General features: G+C 38.6%; 1 protein-coding gene across 1 annotated transcript in view; it reads right to left on the reverse strand.

Moving 5' to 3' along the window:
• The window catches only part of LOC132198450 (guanine nucleotide-binding protein G(s) subunit alpha), a 48335-nt gene that overhangs the window by 17177 nt on the left and 16245 nt on the right, over positions 1-14913 (reverse strand). The window contains exons 3-5 of the mRNA XM_059622516.1: positions 5519-5573; positions 5318-5437; positions 3372-3469 (exon numbers count right to left, since the gene is read on the reverse strand). Coding sequence (XP_059478499.1) covers positions 3372-3469; positions 5318-5437; positions 5519-5573 — 273 coding nt within the window. The remainder of the gene's footprint in view (positions 1-3371; positions 3470-5317; positions 5438-5518; positions 5574-14913) is intronic.

A 14913-nucleotide genomic window follows, 5' to 3' on the forward strand; every position in this document is an offset into this window, starting at 1 on the left:
GTATTAATTTGGTCTTCGTTTGCTCTAAATTGGTTTCGCGTCTGAAATTATTGACAAAATGAACAAATTTTGGCCAACTTGGAAAACTAAAACGATATTGTCTACTTTTTATTCTACATAAAATCAAGGAATTATTTATTCCGATATTAAGCTGAAACTGACGCAATTGGTTTTCAAGGCTTACAAAAAATTGAATATTGGATTTTGTACATTCCAGTTGAAAAATTCCAGTTTGGAAAAATTAGTTGAAAGAGAGAGGCATATACATTACGTTTTATAATTGAATCACTTAAAAATATAAATAAGTGAAATTTTTTGCCATTGCAACTGACTTATGATTGTGGTTTCGGATAAAATGTTATTAAAAAAGGCAATATTTGGAGTTAAACAGCTAAAATCTAATGGAATTTAAAAAAACTTGATGGCTACTGGAAAAATTCAAAATATTTGATTTCAGAGAATAAAAAATTTAAGTAGATTCAAAAACTACAAGTCGGACATCAAAATAATTAGAATAAAAGGTGTAAATATGTTCACAATATTATTAAATTGATTATTTAAAAAAATTATCAAGAAGAAAGGTTTTAAGCTGAAACATCAACCTTAAGTGTTAGTAATCAAAATTATTTACGCTTGATATACGAAACATTTCCCACATAGTTTTGCAATTTCAAAACAGCAAAAATTTGATATTTATTTATAAATTTTCTACTTTAAATTATAAATTGATATTATTGCCTCATTTCATTCTTGGTCGACTGCAAAACGTTTGGTTAACCAAATAAATTTTATCATATAATTTCTTGACTTAGAATTTTTTACATTCACCGTGCACGTGATTGCAGTGCGGAACCAATAAAATAATTGGCCACTCCAAGTGTCTCGAGCGGCCTGTTTTTTTCTTCTTTGCTCTGGCCATTCTCGTTTTGTTTCAGACTCACTGCCGCATTGTGACACGCAAAAAGACTAACACTCGCGGCGGGGGGCACTCGCCAGTGTTGTTCTCGCGAATGCAATTTGTTGTTAGGGTGTCGTGACCTCTGGCAGGCACCCGCGTGTCAAACAGCTTGGCGTAGGTCGATCCATTAATATGGAGCGCGTCAACGGGGGTCCGTGTTGAATAAAGCGCCGGCAGCACGCGTGCGGTTATGTAACCAACCAACCAGCCGATCCACCCCCGCTCTCTCTCTCTCTCTTTCCGTCTCTCTCACTTTATCTTGCGCAAATATGGCCAGGCTAACATTGTACCAACGAGCTGTTTTTTCGAGATAAAAACGCAGCAAATTATGTTTCGGTTAGTTAGATGCCGATCGGATAAGGAAAATTGATGTGAGCCTCAGCAGGGAGGCTCAAATTGACGGCCGTGGAGGTTCATTGGCAAAAGGCTATGTCCAATTTTATATTGAGCAATATAATATTGCAGCAATAATAGTTGCAGCAACTTAAATTCATGGAAATACATTTCATAAAATTTTAATTCCTTATTTCAATAGTTGTGATCTGTGATTGAAAACTACTGCAAATTCCTTTTGGATGCTCATTTTTTTTCTAAAATTTAATCATAAATATAAAAAATTTGATGAAAAATAAATAAATAAAAAAATGTTAAATAGGAAGGAGCGAAATGAGATAATAAAATATATAGAAACAATGTCGATTTCAATTAATGTATAAAAAAATATCATTGACACTTTGATTCCATAAGAATTATTATAATAATTATTATTTATTCTTCTGTCAAAAAAAGTTGAAAAAAGAGAAGCAGATGTCTGCTAAAAAGCCCGACATCAATACAGACTCGGCCGCCGCGGTAACCCCACATTGTATGATTGAATTGAACTTTTAGTTGATCACTCCCTAAATAACTATCTAATACAAACACAGCATTATCTCATTTTTAAAGGAAGCTTCTGAATATAATTTTTGTTTATATCGTCTATTGCCATTAAATAATTTAGCCTTTTTTCTGAAAAGCAAACTTTGTAAAACGAAAAAAAAATAATAATAATGGAGGGATAGTGAATCAAATTTTGGTATTTTAATTGCTTTAGAGATTGGCTACTAAAATACCATGACTAATCAAACAAATATAATCCACGGTGCCTTTTACAGGAATAAAAAAGAAGATCAAATGTTATCTTACAATTAATCAGACCAACTTAATAGTAATTGTAAGCAACCTCTATTTATCAAGGAGTCATTCTTGGAATCAATATTCTATTTAACATGACTACCTCATTCTCATTACCTTCACGTTTCCCGTATCAGAACAACAATGTTTATGTTATGTAGACTCATGTATGTTTAATTTTAATTATTAAATTCAAATAAAAATTATTTATTCATGAAAATTGTATTAATTTGTATATCATCATCAATATTATTTGAGGATTATTTTAATTTATAAAAATATGAAACAACGTGAAAAATTATTTTTCCATTTTAAAAAATTGAAGAAAAATATACTTTATCAATCGCCTTCCTCGAATTGAGATTGATTGTCAAAGTAAAAACGTTTGCACTGGTTTGAGTAAAAAAGCAGCATTAGCGGTTAGGTAAGCCTGAGCAGAGAGCTGGAACGAAATTGTGCAAAACCGCAAATATGGAGGGAGACGGAGAGCAAAGAAAAAGAAGGCTTTTGGGCTGTGGAGTTTTGGTGGGTCGGGGGCAGCGCGATGAGGCGGCGAAGAGAGAGAATATCGGCGGCGGCGGCGGAGACGCCCGCAGCTTGGCTGAGCCAGGGAGGGCCTACATCGATCGGGAGGGCGCTAGCAGTGTTCGTTCCCAGCTGGTTCACGCACTCAGCTGATTCCGCGCAGCCAGTTACATTTTTATTCTCAGTCAAACTAATTCCTCGCAATTTCATTCCAAAGCCGATCCGATTACCGATACAAGCGGAAAATAAATGCAGCCCCAGGGCATCGCCGGGGACCCGAATCGGGGCCCCTTGGGAACTTTAAAAATGTTTATTTGGGTTCGCGACGAAGTGCAGACGGGTGCGCCAAACAAAAAAGCGGCAGGCCGGTGGTGGGCCACTCCATTCACGCCTTTCCCTTGATTAGTCTATCCAATGCTGCCACTGAACTTGAATTCGCGTTTTAAGTTAGCTAGCAACAAACTTAAATATTTGTGTTAGTTTCTTATTTAGTTGTAGTAATTTCATTAAATTCAAGTAAATATTTAAAATATTCTTGAATAAATTAAGTCCTTTGCTAGATCATTTTTAGTCCCTAAAATATCATCTCTTGAAAATCCGCAAATTTTGATTCCACCACTTTAAGCAAACCAACGGAGCATCATCTTTTTTGTAGAAAATATTCTACTCAATAGATTAGAGCGGATTATACATAGATAAAAAGTTTGGTACTCACTATTTGGCGCAGTCTATGAGCTGATATTCATTGGACCTTTCGTAGCACGCCTGCACCCCTCTGTCCTTCCATAATCTTTCTGTATGCTCGTAGAATTCCTGGAACACGTCACAAGCACATTGATTACGTTTTCAGAGAACTGTCGCGAGCAGCGTACGCTGGCCAGCCACCCCTGTTTGTATGTTGCAATTAACGTGTGCAACACACACACAGACACATAAAGATCTCCAGTTCGAGCGATTTCCACTCGACGGTGAAACAGGGCAGAGTAATTAACAGGAAAGGAAACAAGACCACTCTTGACAATTAATGCGTTATTACTTGGAACCGGCCGTTTTCCACCTGAGAAACTCAGTCAGTTCTAAACGTTGGAAATGGGTTGTTTGTAACAATTTCTGCCAATTTCATTATTCCTCTCGCTGCGTTTCAAACAAACAAATAATTTTTCCTTTGTGTTGATGATTTTCATTATTAATTCATATAACTTTCCTCATACAACAACTAAATATTTGCGTATCCACAATCAAGTTATAATATAATAAATAATATTTAAAAAGAAAAAAAATCATAAATTTTCAAATTTGGAGAATTTAGAACATGAAAAGGCCACTTTCTGGATAGAATCATCTGCAAACGCTTGCTATCACCGCCGGCAGGGCGTGCAGCTTTTGTAGAAAGCGTGTGGTATCAGAGCGTACATTTTTTATTCGTCGTCAAATAAAAGGTGAGCTCGCGCGCGTTATCAGCAACCTGATAAGCGAATGTGCCTCAAAATAAGTGTCCTCCGTTATCAACAGCTTGCATCATTAACTCGGCCGAAAGCTGCGCGCGAGTATTTTTTTTTTTTTTTACTTTCATTTTGAAATAATTTGACGAGTGCAATTCAGACGGCGCCTGCAGGCCGAGTATTTACGCAACCGTTTGCACGCAAAGGCCGAGCGGGGCTGCCTACCCACGCAGGGGCCGTGCACCTTCCTTCCGCGGGATGACATTCAAAGTTTTGCTGATTAGCAGCAAATTCGGACTGGCATGCAGATGAAGGAAGCGAAGTTTAATAAAGGTCGGGCAAATGTCAGCCAAGCGAAGCCAGACAAACTCAAGGATACATTTCTGAACCTTTCCGTGCAGCGTTTATTGTGTTGTCGCCTCCATTGTGCGGGCTAAATATAGAAAAAAAAGAGAAGAATAGAAACAAAAAATAGAAATTTAACGCGGCGGCGCGAGCGGCCGCGACTCTTTCGCCTGCTCGCGAGATTATTTTATTTCTCCGCGGTCTTGTTTTTGAGAGCCACTCAACATTTGTTTCAATGACCGGGCTTATTTTGAAACAATCCGCTTGTTTCGCCCAGCTGGGCTATTTTCGAGTCGGACTTTTTAAAATTAAAGGTGTACTTTCAACAAGTTCGGCTGACAGAGTTTTGTAATGCACGCGAGTGGCAGTAAAAGAAAACATTTAAAGCCAGCCGTTTGAGTTGGGCCACTAACTTTGACACTTTGAGCTGTGGAAAATAGCGAATGGGCTATTTAAACTTCAAGTACGATTTGTTTAATGCTTTGCTTTAAAATAGGGAAATATTTGGACACAAAACTAAAATGATCTTTTTGTACATTTTTTGATGCGAAAAAGACCATTTAACTCGCTTAATTAATATTTTGAGGTTTTTGTTTTAGTTTTCATTAGAAATATTCCTCAATTTTTTCTTTACTTGAGACGGTATTATTGTTATGGTTTTTTAATTGAAATTTTTTAGATATTCACCATTATAAAAATTTCATAGCATATTTTAAAAATTTATCTGATCAATTAAAAATGTAATACATTCCTTTGTAATTAGATAATTTTTAATTATAAATCAATCCACTGATCAAAAAATCAAAAATATTTCATTTCCAGTTAATTTCTATACCATTTGTGCTCAAAAAAGAGAAATTTTCAATGTACTCACTGAAGGGTAGTCGAAGTCGTGCTGCGACGCCACATCCTGGATGTAGTCTACACTGCCCTGATTGGAGTTGTGTTCCAACGACACAGGAGGAGACAGGGTGCTCATGGCGCCTGTAATGGTCTGAAAGAGAACAAGGCGGCGTCAGTCTGGGTCCGCGAGCAGCGCTTAAACTTGTTGCTTCGTATGTAGGCATATACTTACAATTATTGCATCTCTAATATTCTTCTTAATATCTTCTATCTTTTGTCTCTTCTCTCTGCGAAACAGAAAAAAGTTGAGGATTAGTAAAAGAGAAAGTGGGCCGACATGCGAGCGAGATGAATTGGCAACGTGGGAGAGCGTGTGTGTGTTTCGATCGAATGTTTTTCTGTCCGGTCGACAGCACGAGGGTTAATCAAAGTGGTCAAAATAATTTCGAGAGGGCATCGCCGCCGACAGACTCGAGAGCCATCCAGCCACAGGCATCCAGCTATTTAGGCCACTAATTTCAGCCGCTTCACTTCTATGTTTGATTGATGGCCTGATTTTGAATTATAGGGTTCAGTCCAGACTGATAATTAATCCCTTATTCCTGACGATAACTTTAACGGGTAAATTTTGAAACTGAATATTGACAGTGAAATTTTAAGTGTATTTCATGGATTTAAATTGATTTTTGTAATAAGTTTATTGATCAATGAAAATATACAATAAAATATAAAATTCTGTTCAATTAAATAAAAAGTATAATTGAAATTGGTAATCTTTTATTGCTAGAATTTTATTTTACAATTTGTTGATGTATTGGAAGGCAATTTTCTCCTTTGGTGTATCGCGGCATTTCTCCTTTAAATTGTTCCATTTATGGAGAGCAAATCCCCACGTTTTCAGACCGAAATAGGAGCCCACAACTCTCGGATTCCGCGACAAGGAAGCGTGTTGGAGGGGTCGGCGGACAAGGAAGCGCGCGCGGGCAGGTATAAAATCTCTCACTCTGGCGAAAAATCGAGGTAAACAAATAAAAGGGAGGCGCGCGCGAATGCACGCCGAGCGCGACACAGAGTTTGTCTCGCGCGCGCTAAGCCTTTTTTGCAAGGCGACGAGGGTGGTGGGTGGGTGGGTGGGGGCGCGGGTGGAGCGGCTGTAGGGGAGGGTCGATGGATGGAAGGGTTATGCAACCAGCGCCTAAAATAGAATTCCGTCCGTCCGTTATCGATTACTACCACCGCCCGCCGGCACACCAACCTAGCATTGCCGTGTTCCCACCGACGACGCACTCACACACACACATGCACCCCAACTCTCACTGTTCGCCGGCCGGCCGGCCTCCGCACCAACGCTGACCGCCTCCGAGGCCCCATGAAACTTCCCTAATCACAACATTGCTCGCAAAGATCTACCTTTCCGGTGCAAAATTTTCTTCGTTCTTTTTGCCTTAGAATGAATCGAATTTGATGTGAACTAGAGAACAATTATTTTGAGTAAAATACCCCTTTGATTTTTATTTTTTATTTAAAAAATATTTTTGTTTGGTTTTATTCTCCAAATTGAAATCATTTATTTTTATCGAGTGATAATATTTTACTTATGAAGAATTTTAATTTTTAAATAACTTGAATTAAATTAAAATTACACTGAATATTATCTTCAATATTTTGAAGTTGATTACGTCACCCTGACAAAAAGATCGCTGTATTCGATTTGAGTGAACACTTTGAACCTTCCTTTATGAAATCTAGCCTAATTTATCAATTACTTGATACCATGAAAAATTTAAAAAAAAATCATCAATCAATTAATATTAACACGATATTCAGAATTTCAGCCGGAAATTTCCTCTCGACCGCCCGTGAATGTAAAAACTGAATTAAGGAATCCGCTTGTGCTCGCCATCCACGCCACGGAGAAGGAAACAATTTCCGTCGGCTTTAATAAAAAATGTATAATATACGCCGCGACCCAAGGTGGAGAAAGAATTACACACACAGCAAACCCAGGCTTTTTCTCAGAAATTCAAAAGAAAGAGGGAGCAACAATGTAACAAAAGCCGAAATAGCAACATTGTGCATCTCTGATATAAAAGTGAGTATATAAAAAAAATGACATAGCATCCAAGAGCAGCGAGGGTTTGTGGTCTCTCACGCCACTGCGCTGCTTAGTTAGCATATTTTATTGCCCAAATATATTATTTATGACTGATCTTTCCCGCTCCCTATTTATTGCCGCCGGGATCAAAAGACCATAATCGATTTCTCGTGCAGAATCGCAACATTTTTATTGCTGGGAAATCGCGGGCGCGGACGTGAGAAACTCTCTCATTTTCCCGATCTTGTTCTTTTAATTAACGGGCGGTGTTAACCTCGCGGTGAAACCGGCTCTGTACCGCGTGTATGCAATTTAGCTATTAGACGACTAATTAATTGCCGGACTGTTAAACGTTTAGCTGCAGTGCACAGAATTGGCAAAGTTCTCCGCGCAGTTCATGCAACCATTCGAGGCGAATTGACACAGGAGTATCGAATTTCACTGTGGGTGGCCGAGCGAGTTTGTATTTGGGCATTTCGTTCGGAATTACCACCTTCGTGAGCACATAATTAGCAATAAGTTAACATTTTCCTCGTCCACTTGTTTAGTCACTATGCATGTAAGATATGTGTTTCTTTTTTAAAGAAACCTTGGCCTGAAGTTAAGTGTCAGGTTAAATTATTCATAACCATGCTAAAAAAGAATCCACAAGGAAAAGGAATAATTTTTGTGTATGAATTTTCAGGCATAGTATTTGTACTCAAAATAAGTTCTCCTTGAAATTTGAAATGTTAAGAAAATTGTTCTGTTAAGGCACAATCATGTATTTATATTATTGTATTGTTGAAGTAGCAAAATTGAATAAAATAAATGGAAACTGTGATTCATGATTGCAATTTTATGGACATACTTTTTCATTAATTTAAAAAGCAATCCTGTCAATTTTTGAAAAGTGATTAACTTATCGGAATAGACAAAATTTAATGATTTATATCTTTTGATCAAACTATGCTTATAACGATTTACATTAAATATAAATTCTTTCTCATATAACTTATTTCAAAATTCACTGAATGGAATCTTTACACTAAACATATTTAAATTTTGAATGAAAATCAACGAAATAAAGTTTATCCATTAAAATCTGGATTTCTCTAATCAATCTTGTATAAGGAAAATTTCGCAAAAATTGAATTGATCATAATGACAATACTGCGCGCGAATCAAAAATCAATTGGCGATTTCACAAGAATTCAGAAGTTACGTCTTGTTAAAATTCCTTTTTTTCTGTTTCTTATTCTTTGTCCCACAATAAGGTGTCAGATAATTCCTAAAACTGGAATTTCAATAAAACAAAAACAAAAAATAGATAAATGGAGGGTTTATCACTTAAGATTTACTTGCAATCTATATGCTTAGTTTTCTTTTAAACCTTTCAATTTGAATACTTAAAAAAATCAGACAAAATTTTTAGGAGAATATTGATGGTTCGCATTTTTGATACAACTGCAAGCCATTTTTTGGGGCAAGGCGAGCTCGTTTGTCTCTCGCGGCGCCTGAATTAGCAGAAATAAGTATCATGTTGTGTATTGATATTGGACTTTGGGCTGATGTAACGGTGGGTCTCGCGCGCGCGCGCGAGTGCAATGTGTGGTTTGGTGTTAGTTGGCATTGGCACACACACACTCATACGGTTGGAAATAAATACGAGCCGGCGAACAAACGAGCATTTTCTGTACGGCTTCTGAATGGCACGACGGACGACGAAGGGCTAAAAAGATTTCGCGCAAAACAACAAAACATTGTACGCACAAGCGAACGAGGGCGCACCCCGTTGAGCAACCCTTGCGATTTGTCGCGTAATCTATTTATGCGCCGGCAAAGTACAAAACGAGCTTGTCAAACACATAATATACACGTCCGTCTGCGTGCGCGAAAGCGAAAATTTCCGCGGAGAGATCTCACAAAGGGAATTTTTGTAGCACGCGGTAATTTGAACGGCGAGGCGCAAAAACCAGCTGCGAAGTTGTTGAGTCACGTAATTCAAGTCCGAAGCCAAGACGAACGGCAGTCCTTTCCATGCGCGTATAATTACACCGCGATTTCTATAAATGTACGACCACCAACCACCTAGAGCGACAAGAATGGAAACCGTCGCTGAAAATCACAAAATATTCAAATCCGGCTCAATTAGTTTCGCCTTCGTGTTTCGTGGAACCGAGAGAGGGAAGGAAAATTTCTTAAATTGTTATAAGAAATGTGCGCAATTCAGTCTCTTGTTCACCACGTTTTATAGAGGATTAGTGTCTATGGTCACGTATGTAGAACGTTTTTATATTGATGATCTATTTTCAGATCTAGGCCAATTATCTAAGACACAATCGTTAAATAAATGAAGAGTTCTAACTTCTAGAAGTAAATGATTTTTCAGCGCAACCTATTTTACAACAATCGCGGCTTTTTTCTACACAACGCCTCTTCCCGAGTGCTGAATAAAAGAGAACATTCAAAATAGAACCTTTAAATTGAAAGCTCGCGTTAGTGAAAGGAACAACTTTACTGGTTTGTAAATAAAGAGTTCTTCTTGTCAAGGAATCTGTTGTAAAAAGAGCAAACTAAGCAAATTGGCTGTTTCAAAATAATTAGCTCAAAAGTAATTAAATACATAGCAATTATAAGCTTTTTTTAATAAAATATTGGTTGTTCAACTTACAACGTGCTTCCAACTTGTTTTTATTTGTTATACTGCGATTATAATATACCTTATTATAACATTGTAAAATATAAATGAGGCAAAATTGTATCCAAGATCCAAGATTCTGTTTTTTTCCTTTCTTTTTTTTATGATTTTTTTGACAAGCAAGGGCTAAAGGAAGAGAGGGGGAAGCATGGCCGCTGACAGACGTTCGCTGCAGCGGCTGCTGCTATTTCTGTGTTTTTCAGCGGTTCTCCGGCTGCCACCATCCGGACACCATGACCAGAGTCATCGTGAATGGTTCCAGACGGGACACCGGCAATCGGACGGCGCGGACGGCGCCTCTTCTGTCCGGGGGCCGGCTTTTCCTGTCTGGCAATTGCTCGCCCATTACGGTTGCTTTCAAGGACGAACCAGCCGAGCGGCGAGGAGGAGAATCGCGCGCCGGGGCTGCGGCCTTGACGCGCACGAACCTGCAAGATTCCTACTGCTGCCTCACGGCTTGCTGACAACTCGCTCGCCAACCAGCTGTATCGTCGCCAAACTGTCTGTGGAGGTAGGAAACGGACTAACAATCCTGACTATTTTTCTCGGCACCGGCCTCTATTTGTCTCTTCTACTGCTTACCATGGGCGATATTGAAAGCAATCCTGGCCCTTTGAATGAGGACGATAAAGCTTTCTTTCTGTCAGCTCTCGACGGCCAGCTCAATGAGAAATTGAAATTCACTAATGAAAATATTGGGGCGCTGAAAACAACGATGGATGATTTGGTGGCCAAGGTGGAGGCGGGGGCCGAAAAAGTGAAACATTTGGAATCGGAAAACGCTAAATTGTCTGTCCGAGTCACCCAACTGGAAAATCGTCTGGCCTCGCACGAAGCCGACCTGCGGCGGAAAAACCTGGTGGTTTTCGGCGTGCCTACTGCTACCAACTTGCAGAGCGCCGTCGGCGATCTCCTTTTCAACAAGCTGAAGCTGCCTCACCGCCCGCAGGACGAGCTTCTTGAGGCCACTTTCAGGATCGGCAAAGAGGACGCCGCGAAGCGCCCGGTTATTCTAAAATTTAAAACCGACCAAGTCAAATTTTCAGTAATGAAAAATGTTGCAAATCTGAAAGGAACTGGAATTGTCGTGTCCGATGACCTAACACCAGAGGAACGAAAGGTCAGGCGGAAGCTGGTCGAGGCCCATAAGACTGCTAGAAAGCTCGGAGTCCAGTCAAAATTGCGCCGCCGTGGTCTTGAGCTCAATGGGCACGAGATCTCGGCTGCCGAGGTGGCCAAGGACGGCTGGCTCCGCAAGTACGTGCCGCAGTTCGACCAGCAGCAGCAGATGGATGGTGAGAGTGAGGGGTCCAGCTCAGATACCAGAGACGGTCGACCCAAGCAGAAGAGGAATAAGAAGAGGAACCGAGCTGCAGCCTTACTCTCACCCAACGAGCAGCCCTCCGAGCCCCAAGCCGGCGGGTCCCAACAGGGTTTTGCCTCAGCCCCTCCCAACAGCAAGTCCAACAGCAAGGACAACAAGGCAAAGCAACCCCCGAGGGGCCAGTCGACGAGGAGCTTGGACAGGCTGCGATCGGCCAACAGCAAGCGAGGGTCGGACTCAGATGTGAACAGCCAAAACTGAAACTAGTAAGTGAAGTTATACACTTTTTTTGTGATAAGAAGAAAAAAGCAGAAAATTATTTAAAAGTTGTTAGTATAAATGCTCAGTCACTCGCGGACTTGGATCATGTGCGTTTGCTCCGAACAAATTTATCTTTGCAAATTGTTGATGTTGTTTGTATATCCGAAACGTGGCTCAAAGAGAAACATAATATTGATAAAAGGTATGAAATTGAAGGATATAAATTAATCAGGCACGATAGGAAAGAAACTCGCGGCGGCGGTGTTGCTTTTTACTTAAAACGTAATTTAAAGTTCAAAGTGGTCTGCGCCTCTTCGGAGAGTAAAAATAATTCGGCAGAGTATTTAATGGTGGAAGTTCAAATTTTGAATGAAAAGATTTTGCTTGTGGCTGTCTATAGAAGGCCATCACCACAAGTTAACTTTGAAGATCTTTTTAATGAAATGCAAAATATTTATTTTCAATACGATAATTGTGTTCTGCTCGGAGACTTCAACTGTAACTTCAAAGTAAATTCAAATCTCCTTAATAACTTAGAGGCACATATTAAACAGCTTGGCATCAAAAGGCTTCCCATTGAAAACACGCACATTTCTTATAACGCAGTCACAACAATTGATGCAATAATGGTTTCTCCAGAAGTTAGTTATGCAAGCTTTGGCAAATTGTTTAATATGCTATCACACCATCAAATGCTTTATGTTATTATTGAAGGTGAGCTTCCAGAAAGTATGAGTGACTTTAAATACATCCGTGAGTTTGGTAAAATTGATCGCAACTTGTTAAGTACTGAAGCGTTTAAAATAAGTTGGCACGAGGAAGTTGAAAATATTTCACTTGAAGCGAGAGTTGAATCTTTTAATAAAAAAATTGTATCGCTGTTTGATCAAGTAGCACCAAAGAAAAAAATTAAAATAATGAAAAAATTTAAGCCCTCATTCCCACCTGGTGTCAAAGCGTTGATTAAAGACCGGGATAAGGCGAGAAGAAAGGCAGAATCAGATGGCAATATAATTGCATTTAATTTGTTTAAATCACTGAGAAACAAAGTTAAACAAAAAATTTTAAATTTCCAAAAATCAGTGATTTTTGACAGTCTAAATCAAATCTCAGGAACAAAGCATATGTGGAGTAAGTTGCGAGGCTTAGGTTTGGTGAAAGATAAATCCAGAGTTGCCGAGCTTTCTCTAAGTTCTGACGACCTTGTAAATGATTTGACCGTGAAAAGACCCTCTAATATTTTGAACAAAATTGATAAAAATTTCTCAATCCCTCGTAAAATTTCAGGCGATAAATTTTATTTTAAACATGTAACCCCATTGGAAGTGAAATTAGCGCTGAAAAGTATAAAGTCACCCTCTGAAGGTACCGACAATATTTGTAACAAAATGCTGCTCATGATTATTGATGTAATTCTGCCATCTCTCACGTTTATTATCAACTCTGCGCTGCAAACGTCATATTTCCCAGCTATCTGGAAAAAAGCTATTTTGATGCCTCTGCCAAAAGTTCGCAGCCCCGCAAGTAGTTCTGATTTCCGGCCAATTAGCTTGTTATGTGTTGTTTCAAAAGTGTTGGAAAAAATTGTCTTTGATCAAATGATGGAATTTTTATTAAAAAATGAGGTCCTTGATAGGCTTCAATCCGGATTTCGGAAATTGCGCAGCACGACAACGGCTCTGTTAAAAATTGCTGAGGATTTGAGAGTTTCTATGTTTAAAAATGAAGTAACGTTAATGGTTTTTCTTGATTTCTCAAAAGCATTTGATCTGGTTGACCATGGTCTTTTGCTGAGTAAACTAAATCAATTGAATTTTTCCGCACCTGCTTTGCTCTTCTTTGAAAGTTATTTATCAGGCCGTCAGCATGCAATTAAGAACAGTGATGGAAATTTTTCTAAGTGGATGAATATTGAATGTGGCGTGCCCCAGGGTTCAGTTCTTGGGCCGCTCCTTTTTTCTCTGTACACGCACGATTTATCGGCAGTGCTAAAGGATAGGTGCAAGTATCACGTTTATGCGGACGACACTCAGCTATATCTTAGCTGCCTGTCGAATAATGTAAACGAGTGTGTTAAAATCATGAACGAAGTATTAAGAGATGTCGTGTATTGGTCGGAAGCGAATGGACTGAAACTCAACCCGAGTAAATCGCAAGCTATGTTTGTTTGTTCTGAACGAAATAATTCTAAAATCTCTGCGATGTTAAGTGAAAAATTATATTTAAATGATGTTGAGTTAGATTTTGTGCAAGATGCGAAAAATCTTGGTGTTATGTTTGATAAGAACTTGTCTTGGAACGCGCAAGTGTCTAGAGTATCGCAAAAAGTTTACGGTACTTTAAAAAGTATTGAAAAATTCAGAAATGTTACTCCCGAGAAAGTCCGTATAAGACTTGTCAAAAGCTTGATTCTGCCACACTTTGATTATTGTGACATTGTTTACTGTAATTTGACAGCCACGCTAATTAACAAATTGCAAGTACTGCAAAATCATTTAATCAGGTATATTTTTGATGTAAAGATCGGACAAAATTTATCACCCTTGTATAAAAAATGTGAAATTCTGAAAATCGCGGACAGGCATAAATTGAAAATTCTAGTTCAGACACACAAAATCTTGTATAAAAATAGTCCAGAGTACTTGAACGATTACGTTACGACAATGTATGATGTAAATTTGCTCGGGCGCACGAGAGCGCACCGAATGAAATTGCTCGCACCGTTTGTTAGTGTGGAGGTACCGGAAAACTGTTTTCAAGTTCAATGCTATAGGCTTTGGAATGAGTTACCATCAAATCTATGTTTGAATGAAAATGTTAATTTTTTTAAATCGGTACTGAAAAAGCAATATTTTGAGCAATACTAATGTTTTCTCTCTCTCTTGTTTTAAAATTTTCGTTTTTTGTCATTTATTTGGATGAGTTCATGTATGGGGCATAGTTGCCCTAAATTCGAACCCAATAAACATTTCTTGAACCTAAAGCTTAAAGATCCGAGTTTTGGTGCCAGATTTCTAACCTCTTACTCAAAAATAGTGGATAGCTCTTTATATTAACTGAATATTTAACAGAAATAATGATTCACTATTACTCTTCAATATAAAAAGTCTACGGAGCAGTATACATAGCTTAGAAAATAGGCTCTGGTATTTATAAAATTTTATTTTCCAAGTACTCCCAATTGCGTTCTAACCGTTTTGTATGTCTCTCTTGCTTGTGAAATAGGAAATAGGATGCGAACGTTTCAAAAACTCTTATAGTTATTTG

Source organism: Neocloeon triangulifer, unplaced genomic scaffold (assembly GCF_031216515.1).
Source record: "Neocloeon triangulifer isolate White Clay Creek 2 clone unplaced genomic scaffold, ASM3121651v1 ptg000012l, whole genome shotgun sequence".
Taxonomy (NCBI): Eukaryota; Metazoa; Arthropoda; class Insecta; order Ephemeroptera; family Baetidae; genus Neocloeon; species Neocloeon triangulifer.